Genomic DNA, 24,163 nt, shown 5'->3' with positions numbered 1-24,163 from the left:
CTTTGTGCATTTGAGTTTATTGAGGGAAGATACACAGTTGTATGACTTTCAAGTACACCAGAGTAAATATGACATTGTGTGCAGCACCCATTAATTGATGGAAGAAAAGAAATAACAAAACATGTTTTGTTTTGGGGTAGAGTTTCCGCTTCACCCAAAATCAACCAAACCAGCACAAAACCAGACTGATTCCTGGGATGGCAGGACTGTCGTATGAGGAGAGATTAGGTCGACTAGGCCTGTATTCACTAGAGTTTAGAAGAATGAGGGGGGATCTCATTGAAATGTATAAAATTCTGACAAGGCTAGACAGACTGGATGCAGGAAGGATGTTTCCCCTGGCTGGGGGGGTCTAGAACAAGGGGTCTCAGGATATGGGGTAGGACATTTAGGACTGAGATGAGGAGAAATTTCTTCACTTGGAGGGTGGTGAACCTGTGGAATTCTCTACCACAGAAGGCTGTGGAGGCCAAGTCACTGAATATTTTTAAGAAGGAGATAGATAGATTTCTAGACACAAAAGGCATCAAGGGGTATGGGGAGAGAGCGGGAATATATCTACAAAATGGGCACACAAGTCCTCCTCCACTTCAGCATCAAATCTGCAGTTGGCACGCCCTAAGGATTACATTGGAGCATCAGCATAGATTATATTCTCAAGTCCTGAACTGGGGCTTCAACCAACAGCATTCTGAGGGGTGAGAGTGCTACCAGTTGAGCTAAACTAAAGATTTGCCAAGTATACAATTTGAGCAGGTTTTTAAAAGCAGGTGATATAAAAGTGGAGGATTCTAGGGAAGGATTTTGAGGATGGAGCGTAATAATTGATAGGCACCAACAGTGGAGTGGAAAACAACTTTCAGAAGTGTAGTGTGTGTGTAACAATGAAAGATTGAAGGAGAATCGGTATGGTACAGTAAAATGAGACCACGTAGGGATTCAAAAATGAGTTTGAGGAACTTGAAGTTAATTTAGGGCAATGAAAGTCAGTGGAGATTGGAGACAAAATAGGTAATGGGAGTGCATACCAACCCTTGACCCCTCCGTCCTTGCAAACTATCGCTCCGTCTCCAACCTCCCTTTTCCAAAGTAATGTGAATGTGTTGTCGCCTCCCAACTCTGTGCCCATCTTTCCCAGAGCTCCTTGTTTGAACCCTCCAATCAGGCTTTCACCCCTGCCACAGTACTGAAACTGCTCTTACCAAGGTCACAAATGACATCTTAATTCACTGCGACAAAGGTAATCTAACCTTTCTCGTCCTTCTGAATCTGTCTGCAGCTTTTGACACGGTTGACCACAAAATTCTGCTCCAACGCCTCTCCACCATCGTCCAGCTGGATGGGACTGCACTCGCCTGGTTTCATTCCTATCTTTCCAGCCATAACCATAGAATCACCTGAAATGGCTTTCCTTCCTGATCCCGCACTGTAACCTCTGGTGTCCCCCAAGGATCTATCCTTGGCCTCCTCCTATTTCTCATCTATATGCTGCCCCTCAGTGACATCATCCGGCAACACAACGTGAGTTTTCACATGAATGCTGATGATACCCAGCTCTACCTCTCCTCCATCTCTAACCCTCCACCTTCTCTATACTATCAGACTGCTTGCCCAACATCCAGCACTGGATGAGTAGAAATCTCCTTCAATTAAATATCGGGAAAACCGAAGCCATTGTCTTCGGTTCATGCCACAAACTCCATTCTCTTTCCACTGATTCAACCTCTCCCCAGCAACTGTCTAAGGCTGACCAAGTCTGTTCACAACCTTGGTGTCATATTTGATCATGAATTGAGCTTCCTACCTCCAATCCGTTCTATCACTAAGACTGCCCATTTTCACCTTTGTAATATCGTCCGTCTCCGCCCTTACCTCAACTTATCTGCTGATGAAATCCTCATCCATGCCTTTATCACCTCTAGACTTAACAATTCCAATGCACTCCTGGCCGGCCTCCCTAGTTCTACCCTCCATGAACTTGTCATCCAAAACTCGGGTGCCACCAGTGTGCTAACTCACACCAAGACCCGCTCACCCATCTCCCCTGTGCTTGCTGAACTACATTGGCTCCCAGTTAAGCAATGCCTTGATTTTAAAATTCTCCATGACCTCGCCCCATTTTATCTCTGTAATCTCCAGCCCTATAACCCCTTTAGACCTCTGCTCTGTCTATTCTGGCTTTTTGAGCATCCCCGATTTTAAACGTTCCACCATTGGCGGTCGTGCCTTCAGGTGCTTAGGTCCTAAGCTCTGGAATTCCCTCCCTAAATCTCTCCACCTCTCCACTTCTCTTTCCTCCTTTAAGACCTCTTTGACCAAGCTGGGTCACCTGGAGCCCCTTGTTCTCTCCACTGTAGCTATGGCTGATGCTAAATGATGGCATAGAATGAGGGGGAAGGATAGTACTTAATACACTACCACTGTTCCAAAATCACAATTTGAAGTCTCTTCTGTAAAACTGGCTCATGGATAGTCTGGGAGCTGAAGCGCAGTTATAATGCTTAGCTGCTAAATAGACCTTTACGGCTATCGCTCAAGTACTCCTGGTAATTATAGCTGCTTGTAAATTCATACAGTAAACTGGCGGGCAGTAAACCGCCTATACATTATAGGTTCCATGTCTGATAACCCTAGAAATAAATCCCTGGCTTTTACTTTTTAACATTGTTTTGCATATGTAACAAAGGGTGACAGATGTGTGCTAAACACAAGACTTTTAATGGTGTCAATCCTGTACTGATAACTACCTAAATACAACGTACATTTCTCATGGCAAATAAGTGTTTATTATATATGGTGTCCACTGTGAAAAAAGTATAACCCAAAAACTTTGGCTCTCCAAATTCAACATTTCCATTTCAATTTACACCCTGGTTTCATCCATAACCGTAAACGGATGAAATGGGAGAATGCTTTGGCGAAAGTTATGTCTTCTGGAAATACTGGCAAAATAATGGTCAATATCTTGTTCTGATATTCCAAAGTCCATATCCCCATGAAGTGCATTCCATTCTGTTTCACTATCTACAAACACCTCTCCGTCCTGTGGTACATAAACATTGGAGTAGACAGATGTTGGCCTGCTCTGGGTATATTCTGTTACAGCTAAATCCAAGTGTTCAAGATTCAAAAGGTCCTGTTCTGTCCAGAGAACGGCTGATGGGTGACTCCAAGATGCTTCAACTCTGGGTGTTGAGGTAGTTTGATGATCTTCCAAAACATGGTCCAAACAGGTACAACTTTTGCAAAGAATACCAAAAAAAAAACAATTTTTAAAGGAATACAAGCATCAACGAATGTGTGATATGCTGTTTTCAATGTAAATGGCCTATTTTGTAATATATATTTATAAACTGCCAATCCAATTGCAAAGTTACAATATTAGATACATAATGTAAATTCCATTGAGACTCTTTTGGAAGCACTGAAAATAATCACATCACAATTTTTTTTTAAATGGCAATGAACTTTAAGTACAGATTATAATCTATATGACATGTTGGCCCAGATTTTCCTGTCAAAATAACAGTACGTAAATCACGCAGCAACTTCAGGCGAGGGCAGGTGTGCAATTAAATGCTAAAATCCTAAAGTTGCTGTCTGAGATGTGCCGCTCTGCCATTAGCTTCGCGAAAACGGCATCTCGCTATCTAGCTCCCCAATGAAATGCATTGAACAGTGTGAAGTTCCTGTATTTGCAAGGTAGATACAAACTAAATTTGCCATAGAAAGTTAGGGCTTGTCCATTTCAGTCTAAGTACCCTTTTTAACAGCATGATGATAAGTGTTAATCACTGCCAAACAACCTCTCTGGCACTGAAAATTAACTATTACAGGTGTGGAGTCTTATTTTTCCAGCTATTAATTTTTGTTGGAGATTTTTTTTAAACTTTTTTTGGTCTCTATCTTTCTTTCCCTCTCTGTATTTCTTTTTCTGTACCTGATTTGATATTGAATTCACTATTCTAACTTACACTTCCTGGTTCAGATGATGCGCTGTTCATTTCACAATCCTTCAATCTGATTGGTTAAGGAGATACACAGATGCTTGCCCTGTTCACACAGATCCCAGATGCCATGTAGAGGGTGCCACATTGTTCCCATCTCCTATTTCCAGCAACTTCCAATGCAAGATCTCATGGAAATTAACTGGGCATGGGATAGTCTAATTAACAGTGGATGCCATTCGTTGACCAGCTAGTAATATTCTGGCATGGGTCTTATCTCCATTGAAAGCTGTGATGTAAACATTTCCTGTACGAGTTGCACTATTAAAATGTTTACAGTTAGCGTTAGGATTCCCTGTCCTGTCTTTAGGTAGCACTCTAATAGTATTTCCCATGTTAATCTGGTCAATGAGTTGTCACAGCTATCTGTCACACTACACAATAGAGCTGCAGGGACTGGTCAGCCCATGCTACTGCATGCTCTGGAGTTGGTAAATATTTTTAGAAATTATGTAGTTGCTAAGTATATGTAGAAATAAGTTAATGACTTTTTTTAAAGAATTATATTTCATGTAATAATTGCTTTTAACTTTTAAATTTCTATCTTTCCCCCCCCCCCCCCCCCCCCCCAAGCTGGGTCGGTCTCAAGCCCCACTTGTTTTCTGGTCCTTGCCAAATGTCCTGAAGCCTGAAGTTCCACCTGCTGTCGTGCCCATGCAGTGGGAGCAATGGAGAAGCTGGATGCAGTGAGGACATTCAGACCAGCACCAAACATAAAGACAGGCAATAAAAACCAACAGCAGAAGGAAGCCTGGTGATAGAGGAGAGACAGAACATGCTGAGCAAAAGCAGAATAGCCAGCATGGTGGCGCCTAGTGGTAGCAAGGAGTAGTGAGTGCAGACAGACACAAGCTAGGAGAAAGCGGAGCGGCAGTGGGGCGAAAGCCTGGTGAAGCTGAGAAGAGGCAGATACCAAGCTGAACATTATATAAACAAAATATATTAATAATGCGGCCTCCATAACTGGAATAGGGCTTCAGCAGAACAGGGCAGCTGAAAAATAATTAAACTAGCAACCAATGAAATTTATACTCTGAAGGGACTTTTTCAAAAAATTCTAACTATCATTTTTTTTGAAGCATATCTCAAACTTATTAAATAACTCATGGCCTGAACATTAAATATCCACCATTTCTCAAGACTACCCCAATGATGCCCACTGGTCAGCTCCAGACAATTTCCTTCCCTCAACCCACCAAATGATGCCCAAATACCAATTATCCCCAATACTGACGACCCACCACCGAAATTTCTCACTCTCTCGTCACCCCCCCTCTCTCCAGAACTCACTACTTACCCCTACCCTTCGCAACTACTCATTACACTCATGCCCACTCCCCTTCTCCCATATATTAGCCAATTCCTTCACAATTACTCCCCCCACCTGAATTCATACTTCCCTATGACACTTCAGGAGAGATGTGAAGGCCTTAGAAAGGGTTCAGAGGAAGTTTACCAGGATGTTACTAGGGATGAGGGACTTCAGTTATGAGGAGAGGTTGGAAATGTTAGGACTGTTCTCCTTGGAACAGAGAAGGTTAAGAGCTGACCTAATAGAGGTTATCAAGATGATATGGAGTTTTGATAGAGAAAGGCTGTTCCCTCTGGTGAGTGGGGTCAATAACCAGAGGTCATAGATTTAAAATCATTGGCAAAATATCTAGAGGAAAGATGAAGTGAATTTTTTTCACTGAGTTGTCGGACTCTGGAACACTCTACCTGAAAAGCTGGTGGAAGCTGATTCCCAAAATAATTTTAAGAGTTGGCCAGGTACTTGAGGATGAGCAATTTACAGGGTTACGGATAAAAAGCGGGGGTGTGGGACTAAGCACAACTGTTCTTTCCCAGAGTCAGCACAGGTATGACAGGCCGAATGGCCTCCCTCTGTGCTGTACGTTTCTATGATTGTATAATCTCTCACTATTTACAATATTCCCCATCCCTCCCTGATCTACACAACTACCCCCTCTACCGCTTGACTACTTAATACTCTACCTCATACTCAGCTGCCCTTCTCCCTCCCCATCTTATTTCCTTCCCCAACTATTCATTGGTCTTCCCAAACTACTCACATTACACCTCACTTTTCCAGTCACCTAAACAGCCTTACACCAGATCCTCTCTTACTGTCATCAACACCACATCCTTTCCTCTTGCTTCTAAAACATTCTTCCTAATGCCCAACAGTAACATAGAGGTAGATCTGTTCATGATGACTGGATTACATGGAGAAACATGTAGCCACAGAGAGAATGGGTCATTGACTAGTGAGTGACTATATGCACTGAAAGTGGATTAGTTGGTAATAAAAAAAGAAACTGCAAATGCTGGAAATCTGAAATAAAAAACTAAGATACAACAAGTCCATCAGCATCTGTAAAGAGAAAAGACAGATTAAAGTTTCAAGGGGGAAAAAGTTCAGTATCGCCCCGTTTGGGGCACCATTATCGGCCATGCGCAAAGTTTAGCGCCTGGCACTAATTATCGCCTCTGATGGCAAACTTGGCCTTTATCGCCCCTGGAGGTGATTGGAGCGCTAAATCAGGCGCTTCACACCTGTCTTAAAGCGCAAAGGCCAAGGAGCGAGGCGCTACCTCACAGCGCTGGTGAAGCAAGGAAGGGCAAATCAAAATAAACCTGCAAAGTGCTGCTCCGTACTCAACACCTTCACACAGCGTCGAATCTCTCCAGAAGTCTCTCTCTCTCTCTCTCTCTCTCTCTCTCTGACTGCGTGGTGCAAAAATGTCAGCGACAAAAAAAGGCAGAAAGCGGTCGCCTTTAAATAGGGCTCCCCTAGTCCCTTTCTGACAGCATAACGCTCCCCTCAACCTGTCGTTGCTAGCGGCAGGCGGTAAGGCAGGGGGCGCTGCTCAATATCCGGTCCGGGGCGTTGCGCACTCGACTGACGTCACGATCTGCCGGCGCAGGAGATCGTGGCGGTAGTGTTTAGCGCCACCGCAAAATGCCTAGTTAATTTTGCGAGCGGCACAAACATCGCCGCGCCTGGGCGCTAGTGGCTTTGCGCCCCATTAGCGCCCTCTTAAGGCGCTAATGGGAGGTGCAAACAACTGAATTTTTTCCCCCCAAGTGTGTATCCTTCTTCCAAAAAAAAGTGTCATTCCAAAGTGTGAACCTGTTTTTTTTCTCCTTGTGGTGCTCACAGGCCTATTGTGTATTACCAGCATTTTCTAATTGTTAATACATTGGACTGAAGTGAAGACCGTAAGCTTAGCCTTCCTAAATCTGAGAGTTTGTAATCTCCATTCCTATTTTTTCACATAACTTTGTTTCTATTACTTGCGTTAAAGCTTCATGGCCAGACAATTATTTTTGCTCAATAATTAAATATCAAAGAAAGAGGTCATTAACCAAAATCACATTGGTAATTCATTAAACCTTATTTTCTCTAAAAATGAAATTTCACCCCTGCTAGACCAGCTTAACCTCACACAAGATCACTGCATAAGTCTATAAAGTGTACTCTATGCTCATTTATTGCTCTTCATTAAAGTAAGTAATGATTTGTGATTACGACAACTTCACAACTAGTGGGTACAGTAGCATAGTGGTTATGTTACTGGACTAGTAATCCAGAGGCTTGGACGAATAATCCGGAGACGTGAGTTCAAATCCCACCTCGGCAGCTGGGGAATTTAAATGCAGTTAATTAAATAAATCTGGAATAAAAAGCTAGTGCCATGAAACTACCGGATTGTCGTAAAAACCCATCTGGTTCACTAATGTCCTTTAGGGAAGGAAATTTGCCGTCCTTATCCGGTCTGGCTTATATGTGACTCTAAACCCACAGCAATGTGGTTGATTCTTAACTGCCCTCTGAAATAGCACCTTCTCGAGGGCAATTAGGGATGGGCAATAAACACTGGCCTTGCCAGCAACACCTACATCCCATGAACGAATAAAAAAAAACTTGGAGGCATATCATGCAGCTTGGATGGAAAAAAATTGAATATGAGGCTCAAGAAGTGGAGTGAGGAGGTAGTTGAAGGACTGAAGACACAAGAAGAGAAAATCATAAAACAATGTTGTTATATATTTTGGGGGAATTGAGGAAATCACACCAGATCAGATCCATTCTAGAATGTAGAAAAATATGGGTAAGGCACTGGTTAGTATTTTAGGAACTTGATAATTACAGGGGCTCTATCTGGGGACTGAAGGACAACCAATGTCTTCCTGAAAAGCAATTAAGATATCAATTAGGGAATTATAGATTAGTGAGTGTAACATTGGCGATGGGGAAAATGTCAAAACATTTTCCAGACACTCCCAATGCTCATTTAAGAAGCACAGGAGATTGAAGGAGTATTCGATGGTGCTTCAAAAGGCATGGTTCACTAGTCTGTGAATGCTTTCTGGAAGAACTCAGTTTAGTGGACAAGGGCAATCAAGTGGATATAATTTACTTGGATTTTTAGAAAGCATTCTATAAAATTTTGTTCCAAAAGCTTTTAAAGAAAACAAAGGCTCATAAAATTGATGTGCTATTTGATTTGATGTCCTATTCATCACCAAGACTGCATATTTTCACCTCTGCCATTATCTCACCACCACCACTAAAAATCCTCACCCACACCTTCACCTCTGGGCTCAACTTCTCCAATGCTCTCTTTGCCAGCCTCTGGAGTTCAAAATAACTAAACTAAACTAAACCTCCGACGGTCACATCCTATAAGAACATAAGAATTAGGAGCAGGAGTCGGCCAAATGGCCCCTCAAGCCTGCTCCACCATTCAATAAGATCATGGCTGATCTTCGACCTCAACTCCACCTTCCCGCCCGATCCCAATATCCCTTGATTCCCCGAGAGTCCAAAAATCTATCGATCTCAGCCTTGAATATACTCAACAATTCAGCATCCACATCCCTTTGGGGTTGAGAATTCCAAAGATTCACAACCTTCTGAGTGAAGAAATTCCTCCTCGTCGCAGTTGACCGACCCCTTATCCTGAGACTATGCCCCCTAGTTCCAGACTCTCCAGCCAGGGGAAACAACCTCTCAGCATCTACCCTGTCAATCCCCCTCAGAATCTTATATGTTTCAATGAGATCACCTCTCATTCTGCTAAACTCCAGAGAGTATAGACCCAATCTACTCGATCTCTCCTCTTACACAACCCTCTCATCCCAGGAATCAATCTAGTGAACTTTTGTTGCATCGCCTCTAAGGTATGTATGTCCTTTCTCAAATAAGGAGACCAAAACTGTGTACAGTACTCCATAATAAGTCCTGCAACCACTATTACAGACCAACTCCCTACCACCAGCCCCCACCCCACACACACACATTTAATTTAAAATCCTTGTCCTCATTTACAAATCCACAGCCTCATCCCGCTCTACCTCTACATCCCTACATGCCAGCCGACGGTCCTCTGTTCTTCTGATGCTGGCTTCCTTTGGAATCTCTGGTCTCTTTGCTCCATCTTTAGTGCACAGGCTTCAGATGCCTTAGTCCCATCCTTTGGAACATTTGCCCTAAGCCCTTCCAAACTTGCTGCCGCTCTTTTCTCCCTCCCTCCCCACACTCACCCACCCCCCCCCTTCCCCACCCCCATCAAAGTTTCCACAAACGCTTTTACTTCAGATCCATTTTGTCATTGTGTAATGCTATATAGAGTAAATGTTTCTTGATACTGAAAATTGCTTCCTGAAATTTTCAGTGCAGTATTAGTCCAAGGCTTCTGCTGCATTGGAGCCTGCCTGTTTACATTGTGAGGTGGAATTCACTATACTAGAACAACACAGAAACAACCACGTAATCAAAATATTCCTTCTACACAGTTTTAGAAGTTGCATTTCTCAATTTTGCTTCTGGCTGCTGTATCTAGCCTAATAGCTGGAGAGTGAATATATAGGTTAGTAAGCAAAAAACACCTTGTACAGGCAGACTGCCAGTGACCAAAGAGATTATTTAAATTGCCACAAGGGACAATATCACTTCCAGAGATCCCAACACTATCCATCTCTTCAGGTGGTCTCTGAGCCACCAAGGCAGCAACACAGTTTAATTTGCTTTATTCTGCAACCACTGAAGTCAAGGCTGCCATCAATAGCACTGTAGTTGAGCAACTGGTGTATCAGGTTATTGTGTGCAATTTTAGGTACCCAACCATCAGAATAAAATTGACCAATAAGAGAAAGCTCTGACAACAGTCAGGCTGATTATCCCAGGACCTGGAGCGAGGTGACAAAGACAGACTTACAGCTGAACTTTTTTCCACTGAGGAAAAGATTATTATGAGGAGATTGGATCCAGATGTCTAAAATGAGAGGCATGGATTGTGTAGACATAAGCAAGTAATTTAACTGCGATTGAGGAACTAGAGGACAAGAGTACAAAGTTAACAGGGCTCACGTAAGATTAGAGATAGAAATTTTGTTCCAACAGGATATTGAATATTCCAGCAACAGCAGTTAATGCCTTTTACAGTTTTAAAAATACAATTAAAAAATACAGATATAGATGTTTAAATAATCCATGCAATATGATGTTTCCAATGCTGCAGGTACCATGGATGCATATGTGCATGCACTTGGTCAAACAATATGAATTTTACAGTTGAATTAAAATTCTGGAGTACTGTACTACTTAATGAGGAAAGACTACCAAGCCTGGTCCTACCCACCACCTATATATAATTTTCCGAGTCATGGAGACTAATACAACACTCAAGTTCCTGAAATTGGTAACGATAATAACTCTGAAATTCCTTCCTCACCCCTTAAATCCCAGGGTTCACATATTGTTTTTTGGGATTCCCTACGAGTTCATAAACTGCACCCCTTAGATGGCAGTCATAGAGTTATACAGCACAGAAAGAGGCGCTTCGGCCCATCGCGTCCGCGCCGGCCATCAAGCCCTATCTAATCTAATCCCATTTTCCAGCATTTGGTCCGTAGCCTTGTATGCTATGGCATTTCAAGTGCTCATCCAAATGATTCTTGAATGTTGTGAGGGTTCCTGCCTCTACCACCCTTTCAGGCAGTGAGTTCCAGATTCCAACCACCCACTGGGTGAAAAAGTTTTTCATCAAATCCCCTCTAAACCTCCTGCCCCTTACCTTGAATCTATGTCCCCTTGTTATTGACCCCTCTACTAAGGGGAAGAGTTCCTTTCTATCCACCCTATCTATGCCCCTCATAATTTTGTATAGCTCAATCAGGTCCCCCCTCAGCCTTCTTTGCTCCAAGGAAAACAACCCCAGCCTGTCCAGTCTTTCTTCATAGCTGAAGCGCTCCAGTCCAGGTAACATCCTGGTAAATTTCCTCTGCACCCTCTCCAAAGCAATCACATCCTTCCTATAGTGTGGCGACCAGAACTGCACACAGTACTCCAGCTGTGGCCTTACCAGCGTTTTGTACAGCTCCATCATAACCTCCCTGCTCTTATATTCTATGCCTCGGCTAATGAAGGCAAGTATCCCATATGCCTTTTTAACCACCTTATCCACCTGTTCTGCTGCCTTCAGGGATCTATGTACATGCACACCAAGGTCCCTCTGATCCTCTGTCTTTCCTAGGGTCTTACCATTCATTGTGTATTCCCTTGCTTTGTTAGTCTGTCCAAAATGCATCACCTCACACTTTTCAGGGTTAAATTCCATTTGCCATTGTTCCACCCATCTGACCAACCCATCTATATCGTCCTGTAGCCTGAGGCTTCCCGCCTCGCTATTTACCACCCCACCAATTTTCGTGTCATCTGCGAACTTACTGATCATACCTTTTACATTCACATCCAAATCATTAATGTAGACCACAAACAGCAAGGGACCCAGCACCGATCCCTGCGATACCCCACTGGACACAGGCTTCCAGTCACAAAAACAACCTTCGACCATCACCCTCTGCCTTCTGCCACTAAGCCAGTTTTGGATCCAATGTGCCAAGGCACCCTGGATCCCATGGGCTTACCTTCCTGACCAGTCTCCTATGCAGGACTTTATCAAAAGCCTTACTGAAATCCATGTAAACCACATCCACTGCACTACCCTCATCCACACACCTAGTCACCCCTCGAAAAATTCAATCAAATTGGTCAGACATGATCTTCCCTTGACAAAGCCATGCTGGCTATCCCTAATTAATCCCTGCCTCTCCAAGTGGAGACCAATTCTGTCCCTCAGAATTTTTTCCAATAATTTCCCTACCACTGATGTTAGGCTCACTGGCCTGTAATTCCCTGGTTTATCCCTACTACCCTTCTTGAATAATGGTACTACGTTAGCTGTTCTCCAGTCCTCTGGCACATCCCCTGTGGCCAGAGAGGTTCTGAAAATTTGTGTCAGAGCCCCTGCAATCTCCTCCTTTGCCTCACATAGTAGCCTGGGATACTATGAGATGGCAGTGTAGGAGTGTTTGAATTCGAGACTTTCATTGTGAAAAATTGAAAGGAGAATTGGTGCCCACTTAAGACATATATTTGAGTGCATACAAGAAGTAGCTTCAAAGGACATGTGTTCATAAAGGTTAACACTGAATGTTGGGAGTGGAGTACAGTTTTGGAAAATCTGCAAAGATTAAAGACCTCTCAGCAGATTCATGAGAGCAGCCCTTTGGTAAGGCTCCACAAGATAATATTGCTATTAGTAAAACATTAGCAATTGTCATTGGCCTGAACATACTTCACACAGGACAAGAGAAGAGTATTGGCGTGCACCCTTTTGGGTACAGTGTGTGGTTTGTGGAGAAATGAAGAATTGGGGAAAACAGGTATATTTCATACCGTCACATTAAGACTAACCTAAGGGAACCATTGATCATAGTCGGGTAGCTGGAAAAATGGGAGATATGTTGATTGCCGTGGCGACAAGCTATTTTGCTGCTTCTCCTACGTCTCTTCACTGGCTCCTTTTCCCTTTCATTTTTGACAGCCTGACTCTCCAAGAGAGTGTTCAGCTTTCTAAGAAAAATGACAAAGAGCCATTATTAGTCAGCATTGACACTGTATCGCATGAGAAAAACACTCATTCTAACAGGTGAGTATACTGATAATGTTTCGGTGTACACAGTGACCATCTTTCGTTTGTGTAAATATAACCACACAATGTTTTCAGATTTGTAAGGAAAGTGAATTGGAAAAGTAGCTATTAGAAATTACACTTATAAAACTGCACTGATGCCTTTGAAACCTAAAGAGAAAGTGCTGTAAACACTCCAAGTCAGTCAGCAACTACGGAAAGAAGAGGTATATTAACATCAGAACAGCAGTTAAAAAGAAACAGAACAAAGGGGCGGTGTGGAAACGCACACACCTCAAGGTAGCACTTGGGACAGAACGGAGGTGTTCAGCAAAGCGGTCACCTAATCTGCATTTGGTCTCCCCAATGGAAATACTCAGCAGGTCAGGCAGCATCTGTGGAGAGAGAGAACTGGAAAAAGTTAGAGATGTAACAGATTTTTAAGCAAGTGCAGAAGCAGAGAAAGCAGGGAGGGGAGGAAAGAACAAAAGGGAAGGTCTGTGATAGGATGGAAGGCAGGAGAGATTAAAGGACAAAAGGGATGATGGTGCAAGGCGAAAGGAGATGGTATTGGGACAAGTTAAGAAACAACAGATGAGTCTAGATGAAGTGTCAATGGGAATGACAGAATCATCAACAGCTGCCATGTGAAAAAAAATCAGGGCAGAGGTTATGGTCTGAAATTGTTGAGCTCTATGTTGAGTCCAGAAGACCGGAAAGTGCCTAATCAAAATGTCAAGCACCACCAGGGGCAGCCATATTTATGATTGTTCCTGGTGCTGCTTTGTTTTCAGGGGCCCTAAAATAAATCTATCCCATTAATTTTCTTAGAAACCCCTTAGAAACCAATAATTTTGTGCCTAATCCAATGTTCTGGGAACTGCATTATAAACAGAGAATATGTCTTTTTTTTACCTTCTCTTACTGCAATCGAATAGAATAAAGCCACCTGCAGCTCCATATCCCAATAAGCTCAAAAAAGGCCACAGTAGTGAGTTCACTGCCATTCCCGGCGTCAGCTGCAAAATTCAGATTGTCAATAATATATAACACCAAAAAAAGGAACGTTGAGGAAATTTAATTAGTAACAGCTGTATACAATGATTTAATGTTTTAGCAGTTTTTATTAGAACTTTTTGTTTTATTTTATTTGTGCAAGCAATATTTTGTGTCTGTTGTCATCCACGAATTACAGATTTTCATCCATACTATCCTGTGCAATATGTGCTGTTTGCTTCTGAGAACTAACTTTATAATAGCACAGTTAGAAAAAATAAAGCTTTTGCCAGTCCAAACCAACTTATTTAACTGCAGTTAAATGCACAGAACCAATATGTGTAACAGTGGATTGTCAGTGGAGTTTATTTTGAAAGCTTGCACATTGCTCTGTTGAGCCAGTTGCCAACAGACATTCCCTTTCATTCTTACATCATTTCCTCTCTGTTTTCCCTCTATTGTTTTACTGTTTCCTTGGCCATAGATTCTATGCTTGCATTACAATAAAAATATTTGTGCCTTTGGCTTCATATACTAGAGAATGGTTGCATTTCCCGAACATCTGTTTTAAGGTGAAAGAATTATCTCTGAACTGCAAGGCAATTTTGTTGTACTCTACTGCTAAAAATGAGTTTGGAATTTTTCTGAGAATAGTGTTGGGAAGAATGCCAATATTGTGTTTGTGGAATCAATGCATTTGGATATCTGTGTGCTGGGGCTCACTCAGTGGCCAGCCTACCTGTTTTTCCCTGATCACTTCATGAGGCTTTGTGGGATTGTAGAAGCACAGATAGGTGGTATTTATCTAAAATGGAACAAGACAGGCAACACCAATCAAAAGATGTATGAGATTACAGCATATCAAACACAAAATGAGATTCATCATTTCAAGTACTGTACCAGCAAGGACTCTAGGACTTTACATCAATCACAGATACAGTACGGTACTTTGAACTTTCTTAAAGCTTGTGTGTTTGTAGTTCTTTCGTTAGAAAAATAGGGAGAGGAAAGAGTCAATTTCAAAAATGAAAACATTTATTAAAAAGATAGGGCAACTTTGGGCTGCATTGAAAGATATCTTCAATTTTACTTCTTAACCAGATGAAACTTAGATTGCCAACACCCCATTGACAAATTTCCTCTTTCAGCTGGGAAGATTAGAGTGTCAGAGGCTCCATTAGTGCAATTCTAAAAGATCTAAGAGCGTTAAAAAAACAAGCCTGAAGGCTTTGTGTCTTAATGCGAGGAGCAGTCGTAATAAGGTGGATGAATTAGCTACGCAAATAGAGGTAAACGAATATGATTTGATTGAGATTACGGAAACATGGCTCCAGGGTGGCCAAAGCTGGGAACTCAACATCCAGGGGTATTCAATATTCAGGAAAGATAGGCAAAAAGGAAAGGGAGGTGGGGTAGCATTGCTGGTTAAAGAAGGGATTAACACAATTGTAAGGAAGGATATTAGCTCTGATGATGTGGAATTTGTATGGGTAGAACTGAGAAATACCAAGGGGCAGAAAACGTTAGTGGGAGTGGTATATAGACCTCCAAACAGTAATGCAGAGGTTGGGGATGGCATTAAAAGGGAAATTAGAGAAGCGTGCAATAAGGGCACAGCAGTCATCATGGGTGACTTTAATCTACATATAGATTGGGCTAACCAAATTAGTAACAATACTGTGGAGGAGGAATTCTTGGAGTGTTTACGGGATGGTTTCCTGGACCAATATGTCGAGGAACCAACCAGAGATCAGGCCATCTTAGACTGGGTATTATGTAAGGAGAAAGGATTAATTAGCAATCTTGTTGTACGAGGCCCCTTGGGTCGGAGCGATCATAATATGAGCGAATTCTTCATTAAGATGGAGAATGAAGTAGTTGACTCAGAGACTAGGGTCCTAAATTTAAATAAAGGAAACTACAATGGTCTGAGGCACAAGTTGGGTAGGATTGATTGGGGAATGTCACTCAAAGGGTTGACGGTGGATAGGCAATGGCAAACATTCAAAGATCGCATGGATGAACTATAGAATTTGTTCATCCCAGTTTGGCATAAAAATAAAACAAAAAAGGTGACACAACCGTGGCTAACAAGAGAAATTAGGGATAGCATAAGGTCCAAGGAGAGGTCATATAATTTGGCCAGAAAAAGCAGTAAACCTGAGGATTGGGAGCAGTTTAGGATTCAACAAAGGAGGACAAAGGGATTAATTAAGAAAGGGAAAATAGAATATGAGAGTAAGCTTGCAGGGAACATAAAAACTGACTGTAAAAGCTTTTATAGATATGTGAAGAGCAAAAGATTGGTGAAGTCAAGCGTAGGTCCCTTGCAGTCAGAATCAGGGGAATTTATAATGGGGAACAAAGAAATGGCAGACCAATTAAATACATATTTTGGTTCTGTCTTCACAAAGGAGGACACAAATAACCTCCCAGAAATGTCAGGGAACATAGGGTCTGATGAAAGGGAGGAACTGAAAGAAATCAGTATTTGTAGGGAAATGGTGTTAGGGAAATTGATGGGATTAAAGGCCGATAAATCCCCAGGGCCTGATAATCTACATCCTAGGGTACTTAAGGAAGTGGCCCTAGAAATAGTTGATGCTTTGCTGATCATCTTCCAGCATTCGATGGAATCTGGAACAGTACCCATGGACTGGAGGGTAGCTAATGTTACCCCACTATTCAAAAAAGGTGGTAGAGAGAAAACGGGGTGGTAGAGCCTGACATCGGTAGTGGGGAAAATGCTAGAGTCCATTATAAAAGATGTAATAGCAGAGCACTTGGAAAACAGTGACAGGATCGGACAAAGTCAACATGGATTTACAAAAGGTAAATCGTGCATGACTAATCTACTGGAATTTTTTGAGGATGTAACTGGTAAAATAGATAAGGGAGAACCAGTGGATGTGGTGTATTTGGACTTTCAGAAGGTTTTAATAAGGTCCCGCATAAGAGATTAGCGTGTAAAGTTAAGGCACATGGGATTGGGGGCAAGGTATTGACTTGGATAGAGAACTGGTTGGCAGACAGAAAGCAAAGAGTTGGAATAAACGGGTCTTTTTCTGAGTGGCAGGCAGTGACTAGTGGGGTACCGCAGGGATCGGTCCTAGGACCCCAGCTATTCACAATATATATTAATGATCTAGACAAGGGAACTAGATGTAATATCTCCAAATTTGCAGACGACACAAAGCTGGGTGGGCGTGTGTACTGTGAGGAGGATGCCGAGAAACTCCAGGATGATTTGGACAGGTTGGGTGATTGGGCAAAAGCATGGCAGATGCAATATAACGTGGATAAATGTGAGGTTATCCACTTTGGTGGTAAAAACAGGAAGGCAGATTATTATCTGAATGGCAATAGATTGGGAGAAGGGGAAGTGCAACGAGACCTGGGTGTCCTTGTGCACCAGTCGCTGAAGGTAAGCATGCAGATGCAGCAGGCAGTTAAGAAGGCAAATGGCATGTTGGCCTTCGTAGTGAGAGGGTTTGAGTACAGGAACAAGGATGTCTTGCTGCAGTTATACAGGGCTTTGGTGAGACCACATCTTGAGTATTGTGTGCAGTTTTGGTCGCCTTATCTGAGGAAGGATGTTCTTGCCATGGAAGGAGTTCAGCAAAGATTCACCAGGCTGATACCTGGGATGGCAGGAATGACATATGAGGAGTGATTGGGTCGATTGGGCTTGTACTCACTGGAGTATGGAAGAATGAGAGGGGATCTCATTGAAACTTATAAAATTCTGACAGGACTGGACAGACTAGATGCAGGAAGGATGTTCCCGATGGTCGCGGAGTCCAGAACCAGGGGTCACAGTCTAAGGATAAGGGGTAGGCCATTTAGGACAGAAATGAGGAGGAATTTCTTCACCCAGAGAGTGGTGAACCTGTGGAATTCTCTACCACAGAAGGCAGTAGAGGCCAATACATTAAATATATTCAAGAACGAGTTGGATATATTTCTTAAGGCTAAGGGGATCAAGGGGTATGGGGAGAAAGCAGGGGCCAGGTACTGAATTTTGATGATCAGCCATGATCGCATTGAATGGCGGAGCAGGCTCGAGGGGCCGAATGGCCTACTCCTGCTCCTATCTTCTATGTTTCTATGTTTAATTCTGTGACTGTCTGACAAATGCTCTCATGTGTGATGCAACTAGTTCTGGCACTCTTACCTTTTCTCCTTAAGAAAAAAAAATGTGTACATTCATCATTTAACAGTCTGGTACAGAATCAGCAAGACTTGACAGTGAGACTGAATTTTCAATTGATGATCTAGCTTTAGAGTCCAGTTATGACCTGGTAAAACAGGGCTGCACGATTATACAGAGAACCTCCATTGTTTGCCGGAATGGAGCGGACTCCTCAGTGGATAATGGAAATGGCATAACATCAAGAGTTTGCAAATTATGGTCCCATATGGATGGTACAGCAAAACTCTAGCATCAAGAATGAAGATAACTACAATACAAATAACATAAATTGAACTTAATCTTCTTTGGTCCTTGAGGTTCAGAAAGGAGAAAATTGGTGTTCAGAGCCATGTGGGGAGAAGACATCTCATGCAAGGCTTTGTCCCAGGAAATTCCGGTAGATAATCAGAACATGGATGATGGAGGTTCCACCAATCAGCTTCAATCAAATTGAAATGAAAAAAATCTGTTGCACTTTACGAAGGGGGATGGCAGTGGCTGAATTGCAGTCGGAAGGCCGGGATCAGGGGAGGGTGTCAGAAGGCCAGGATGGGGCGGGGGGTTGGAAGGCTGTGATCGGGGGCAGGAGAGGGGGGCTTGGCTGGGGATTGGAAGCCGCAGGGGGTAGGGGAGGTCGGGGGTCAGGGATCGGGGGCCAGAGATTGGAAGGCGAGAGGGGGTGGGGTCTGGGGATCAGAGGCCACAGGTGGGGGGGGAGGGGGTTGGGGGCAGAGATTGGAAGGCCGGAGGTGGGGCGGGGTCCGGGGATCAGAGGCCATGGGGGGGAGGGGTCGCTGGCCGGAAGGGGGGTCGGGGGCCGGGGATCAAAGGCCACGGGCGGGGGGGGAGGGGGGAGGGGGCGGGGGCTGGCAGCTGGAGGGGGCTGGAGATTGGAAGGCCGGAGGGGAGGAGGGGAGGCGGGGTCCGGGGATCAGAGGCCACGGACGGGGGGGTGGGGGGGGTGGATCGGAGGCCACAGAGGGCAGGTTGAGGGGAGATCGGAAGGGTCGGGGGTGTATCCGATCATGGCGGGTTGGCGAGGCAGGGACGCTGGATCCAGCAGTTAGGTGGTAAGACACTTACCTCCTGGATCCAGAAGTCCTTGCCTTCCGTTAGCTGCCGGGTTTCCCGAGGCCTGGGAAACCCGGCCGCCCGGAGTTAAATTTAAAATGGAGATTTGAAATGAGGCACGCAGTATCATTATAATATTTAAAGTGCCGCCCACCCCCTGGGAGCGGGTTGTCCACCCCCACTCCCCCCCACACCGGCCCCACCACCCTCCCCCCATCTTGTCTCTGTTAAAACCGGAAGTGGGCAGTTTGGTGGCGGGTGGCGGGTGGGGGTCGGTATTCAGAACTCTACCCCTTTCGTCTCCCACCCGACCCAAACCAGCCTGTCTTTTGGGGTTAAAGTTCCCGCCAATGATTAGCTTCAGACATGTAATAATTTACTTTAACCAGGATTTCTTTACCAGACTTTACCTGTCCAAATTGCTGAAGATATTTCATTACACAAGCAGGCCTGTTGTAGTCTTCTCGCCAGCCGTGACAGTCCACTAAGCGATCAGCAAAAACCCCATGGCGACCAAAAGTAAAAGAGCACTAAAGGAATTAGATAATCTATAAGAATTGGCCATTGTTTACTGAGTGTCCTAAATATCATATCCACATCACCAATTACTGTACTTATATATGAACAGTATCTGTAAATTTTCAGTATTCATTATGTTTTTATATATTGTTCCAGATTAGAGTTCCTTTTCAATAGCTCTTTCTAACAACATTGTCGGTAGCGTAGATAGGAGTTTAATTGTATACTCTTTTCACGTTTATCTTTGCACTTTTTGCACTCGAAGAACTACATTCATCTTAAACAGTGCATAAAGCAGCAGAGTGCAAGGACAAGGCTGTACAGTAGATGACTGCAGTGTCCATTTAATTTTGAGGCCAAGGTTGGTATCTTGCCCAGCCAGTTATGATCAAGATCTACCCTCTGCCTAGTTGTAAATGCCTTGCATGAAATGAGTTAGTCATAATCCAGTTCCGAGCGCTCATGTGCACCAAAGTACAGATTAATTGGAATTAAACTGGCTAATGCGGAAAGCAGAAAATTCAGACATGTGCTGCAGGGGGGCTCTCATTAGATTGGATAAAAGCAAGCTGAGAAAAGCAAGCTTTGGGCACATCACCCACTCCCCACTGGCTGGGAAAAATAAACTTTGAGCTGCTGCCACATCCCTACATCCTGCTGATTGGCTGGCTGCCGGAGAGAAAAATCGTCAGACCTTTGGCCCCTCTCCCCACTGCCAACCTGGGACCAGTGGTCACTCTCCCCACTGCCAACCTCAGACCTGTGGCCCCTCTCCCCACTGCCAACCTGGGATCAGTGGTCACTCTCCCCACTGCCAACCTCAGACCTGTGGCCCCTCTCCCCACTGCCAACCTGGGACTTGTGGCCCCTCTCCCCACTGCCAACCTGGGACCTGTGGCCTCTCTCCCCACTACCAACCTGGGACCAGTGGTCACTCTCCCCACTGCCAACCTCAGACCTGTGGCCCCTCTCCCCACTGCCAACCTGGGACTTGTGGCCCCTCTCCCCACTGCCAACCTGGGACTTGTGGCCCCTCTCCCCACTGCCAACCTGGGACTTGTGGCCCCTCTCCCCACTGCCAACCTGGGACCAGTGGTCACTCTCCCCACTGCCAACCTCAGGCCTGTGGCCCCTCTCCCCACTGGCAGCCTCAGACCTGTGGCCCCTCTCCCCACTGCCAACCTCAGACCTGTGGCCCCTCTCCCCACTGACAGCCTCAGACCTGTGGCCCCTCTCCCCACTGCCAAACTGAGACCTGTGGTAACTCTCCCCACTGCCAACGTGGGACCTATGACCCCTCTCCCCACTGCCAACCTGAGATCTGTGGTCACTCTCCCCACTCTCAACCTGGGACTTGTGGCCCCCTCTCCCCACTGCGAACCTCAGACCTGAGGTCACTCTCCCCACTACCAACATGGGACCTGTGGCCCCTCTCCCCACTGCCAAACGCAGACATGTGGTCACTCGCCCCACTGCCAACCTGGGACCTGTGGCTCTCTCCCCCACTGCCAACCTGGGACCCATGTTCACTCTCCTCACTGCCAATCTGGGACCCGCGGTCACTCTCCCCCACTGCCAACCTGGGACCTGTGGTCACTCTCCCCCACTGCCAACATCAGACCTGTGGCCCCTCTCCCCACTGACAGCCTCAGACCTGTGGCCCCTCTCCCCACTGCCAACCTCAGACCTGTGGCCCCTCTCCCCACTGACAGCCTCAGACCTGTGGCCCCTCTCCCCACTGCCAACCTGAGACCTGTGGTAACTCTCCCCACGGCCAACCTGGGACCTATGCCCCCCTCTCCCCACTGCCAACCTGAGACCTGTGGTCACTCTCCCCACTCTCAACCTGGGACCTGTGGCCCCTCTCCCCACTGCCAACCTCAGACCTGAGGTTACTCTCCCCACTACCAACATGGGACCTGTGGCCCCTCTCCCCACTGCCAAACTCAGACATGTGGGCACTCGCCCCACTGCCAACCTGGGACCTGTGGCTCTCTCCCCCACTGCCAACCTCAGACCTGTGGCCCCTCTCCCCACTGCCAACCTGAGACCTGAGGTTACTCTCCCCACTGCCAACCTGGGACCTGTGGGCCCTCTCCCCACTGCCAACCTGAGACCTGTGGTCACTCTCCCCACTGCCAACCTGGGACTTGTTGCCCCTCTCCCCACTGCCATCCTGGGACATGTGGTCACTCTCCCCACTGCTAAACTGGGACCTGTGGCCCCTCGCCCCACTGCCAACCTCAGACCTGTGGCCCTCTCCCCACTGCCAACCTGGGACCTGTGGCCTCTCTCCCCACTGCCAACCTGGGACCTGTGGCCTCTCTCCCCACTGCCAACCTGAGACCTGTGGTCACTCTCCCCACTGCCAACCTCAGACCTGTGGCCCCTCTCCCCACTGCCAACCTCGGACTTGTGGCCCCTCTCCCCACTGACAGCCTCAGACCTGTGGCCCCCCTCCCCACTGTCAACCTGGGACCTGTGGCACTTCTCCCCACTGACAGCCTCAGACCTTTGGCCCCTCTCCCCACTGCCAACCTGAGACCTGTGGTTACTCTCCCCACTGCCAACCTGGGACCTATGACCCCTCTCCCCACTGCCAACCTGAGACCTGTGGTCACTCTCCCCACTGCCAACCTCAGACCTGAGGTCACTCTCCCCACTACCAACATGGGACCTGTGGCCCCTCTCCCCACTGCCAACCTCAGACCTGTGGTCACTCTCCCCACTGCCAACCTGGGACCCATGTTCACTCTCCTCACTGCCAATCTGGGACCCGCGGTCACTCTCCCCACTGCCAACCTGGGACCTGTGGTCACTCTCCCCACTGCCAACCTCAGACCTGTGGCCCCTCTCCCCACTGACAGCCTCAGACCTGTGGCCCCTCTCCCCACTGCCAACCTCAGACCTGTGGCCCCTCTCCCCACTGACAGCCTCAGACCTGTGGCCCCTCTCCCCACTGCCAACCTGAGACCTGTGGTAACTCTCCCCACGGCCAACCTGGGACCTATGACCCCTCTCCCCACTGCCAACCTGAGACCTGTGGTCACTCTCCCCACTCTCAACCTGGGACCTGTGGCCCCTCTCCCCACTGCCAACCTCAGACCTGAGGTCACTCTCCCCACTACCAACATGGGACCTGTGGCCCCTCTCCCCACTGCCAAACTCAGACATGTGGTCACTCGCCCCACTGCCAACCTGGGACCTGTGGCTCTCTCCCCACTGCCAACCTCAGACCTGTGGCCCCTCTCCCCACTGCCAACCTGAGACCTGAGGTTACTCTCCCCACTGCCAACCTGGGACCTGTGGGCCCTCTCCCCACTGCCAACCTGAGACCTGTGGTCACTCTCCCCACTGCCAACCTGGGACTTGTTGCCCCTCTCCCCACTGCCATCCTGGGACATGTGGTCACTCTCCCCACTGCTAAACTGGGACCTGTGGCCCCTCGCCCCACTGCCAACCTCAGACCTGTGGCCCTCTCCCCACTGCCAACCTGGGACCTGTGGCCTCTCTCCCCACTGCCAACCTGGGACCTGTGGCCTCTCTCCCCACTGCCAACCTGAGACCTGTGGTCACTCTCCCCACTGCCAACCTCAGACCTGTGGCCCCTCTCCCCACTGACAGCCTCAGACCTGTGGCCCCTCTCCCCACTGTCAACCTGGGACCTGTGGCACTTCTCCCCACTGACAGCCTCAGACCTTTGGCCCCTCTCCCCACTGCCAACCTGAGACCTGTGGTCACTCTCCCCACTGCCAACCTGGGACCTATGACCCCTCTCCCCACTGCCAACCTGAGACCTGTGGTCACTCTCCCCACTGCCAACCTCAGACCTGAGGTCACTCTCCCCACCACCAACATGGGACCTGTGGCCCCTCTCCCCACTGCCAACCTCAGACCTGTGGTCACTCTCCCCACTGCCAACCTGGGACCTGTGGTCACTCTCCCCACTGCCAACCTGGGACCCATGGTCACTCTCCCCACTGCCAACCTGGGACCTGTGGTCACTCTCCCCACTGCCAACCTGGGACCTGTGACCTCTCCCCACTGCCAACCTGGGACCTGTGACCCCTCTCCCCACTGCCAACATCTGACCTGTGGCCCCTCTCCCCACTGCCAACCTGAGACCTGAGGTTACTCTCCCCACTGCCAACCTGGGACATGTGGCCCCTCTCCCCATTGCCAACCTGGGACCTGTGGCCCCTCTCCCCACTGCCAACCTCAGACCTCTGAGCTCTCCCCACTGCCAACCTCAGACCTCTGGCCCTCTCCCCACTGCCAACCTCCAGACCTGTGACCCCTCTCCCCACGGCCAACCTCAGACCTTTGGCCCTCTCTCTACTGCCAACCTCATACCTGTGGCCCCTCTCGCCACTGCCAACCTGGGACCTGTGGCCCCT

At 46.6% G+C, this 24,163-nt stretch overlaps 1 protein-coding gene across 1 annotated transcript in view; it reads right to left on the bottom strand.

The window, feature by feature from the left end:
* Positions 1 to 24,163, bottom strand: part of LOC147111076 (uncharacterized) — a 91,607-nt gene continuing 67,444 nt past the window's right edge. The window contains exons 5-9 of the mRNA XM_086001594.1: positions 19,658 to 19,777; positions 14,724 to 14,789; positions 13,904 to 14,007; positions 12,772 to 12,930; positions 1 to 3,239 (exon numbers count right to left, since the gene is read on the bottom strand). Of these exons, the coding sequence (XP_085857720.1) occupies positions 2,864 to 3,239; positions 12,772 to 12,930; positions 13,904 to 14,007; positions 14,724 to 14,789; positions 19,658 to 19,777 (825 nt within the window). The 3' untranslated portion in view covers positions 1 to 2,863. The remainder of the gene's footprint in view (positions 3,240 to 12,771; positions 12,931 to 13,903; positions 14,008 to 14,723; positions 14,790 to 19,657; positions 19,778 to 24,163) is intronic.

Source organism: Somniosus microcephalus, chromosome 11 (assembly GCF_052327205.1).
Source record: "Somniosus microcephalus isolate GS21.2 chromosome 11, FLI_Smic_1.0, whole genome shotgun sequence".
Classification (NCBI taxonomy): domain Eukaryota; kingdom Metazoa; phylum Chordata; class Chondrichthyes; order Squaliformes; family Somniosidae; genus Somniosus; species Somniosus microcephalus.
Note: the sequence above shows the minus strand (reverse complement) of the source record. Positions and strands in the feature narration are given on the sequence as shown.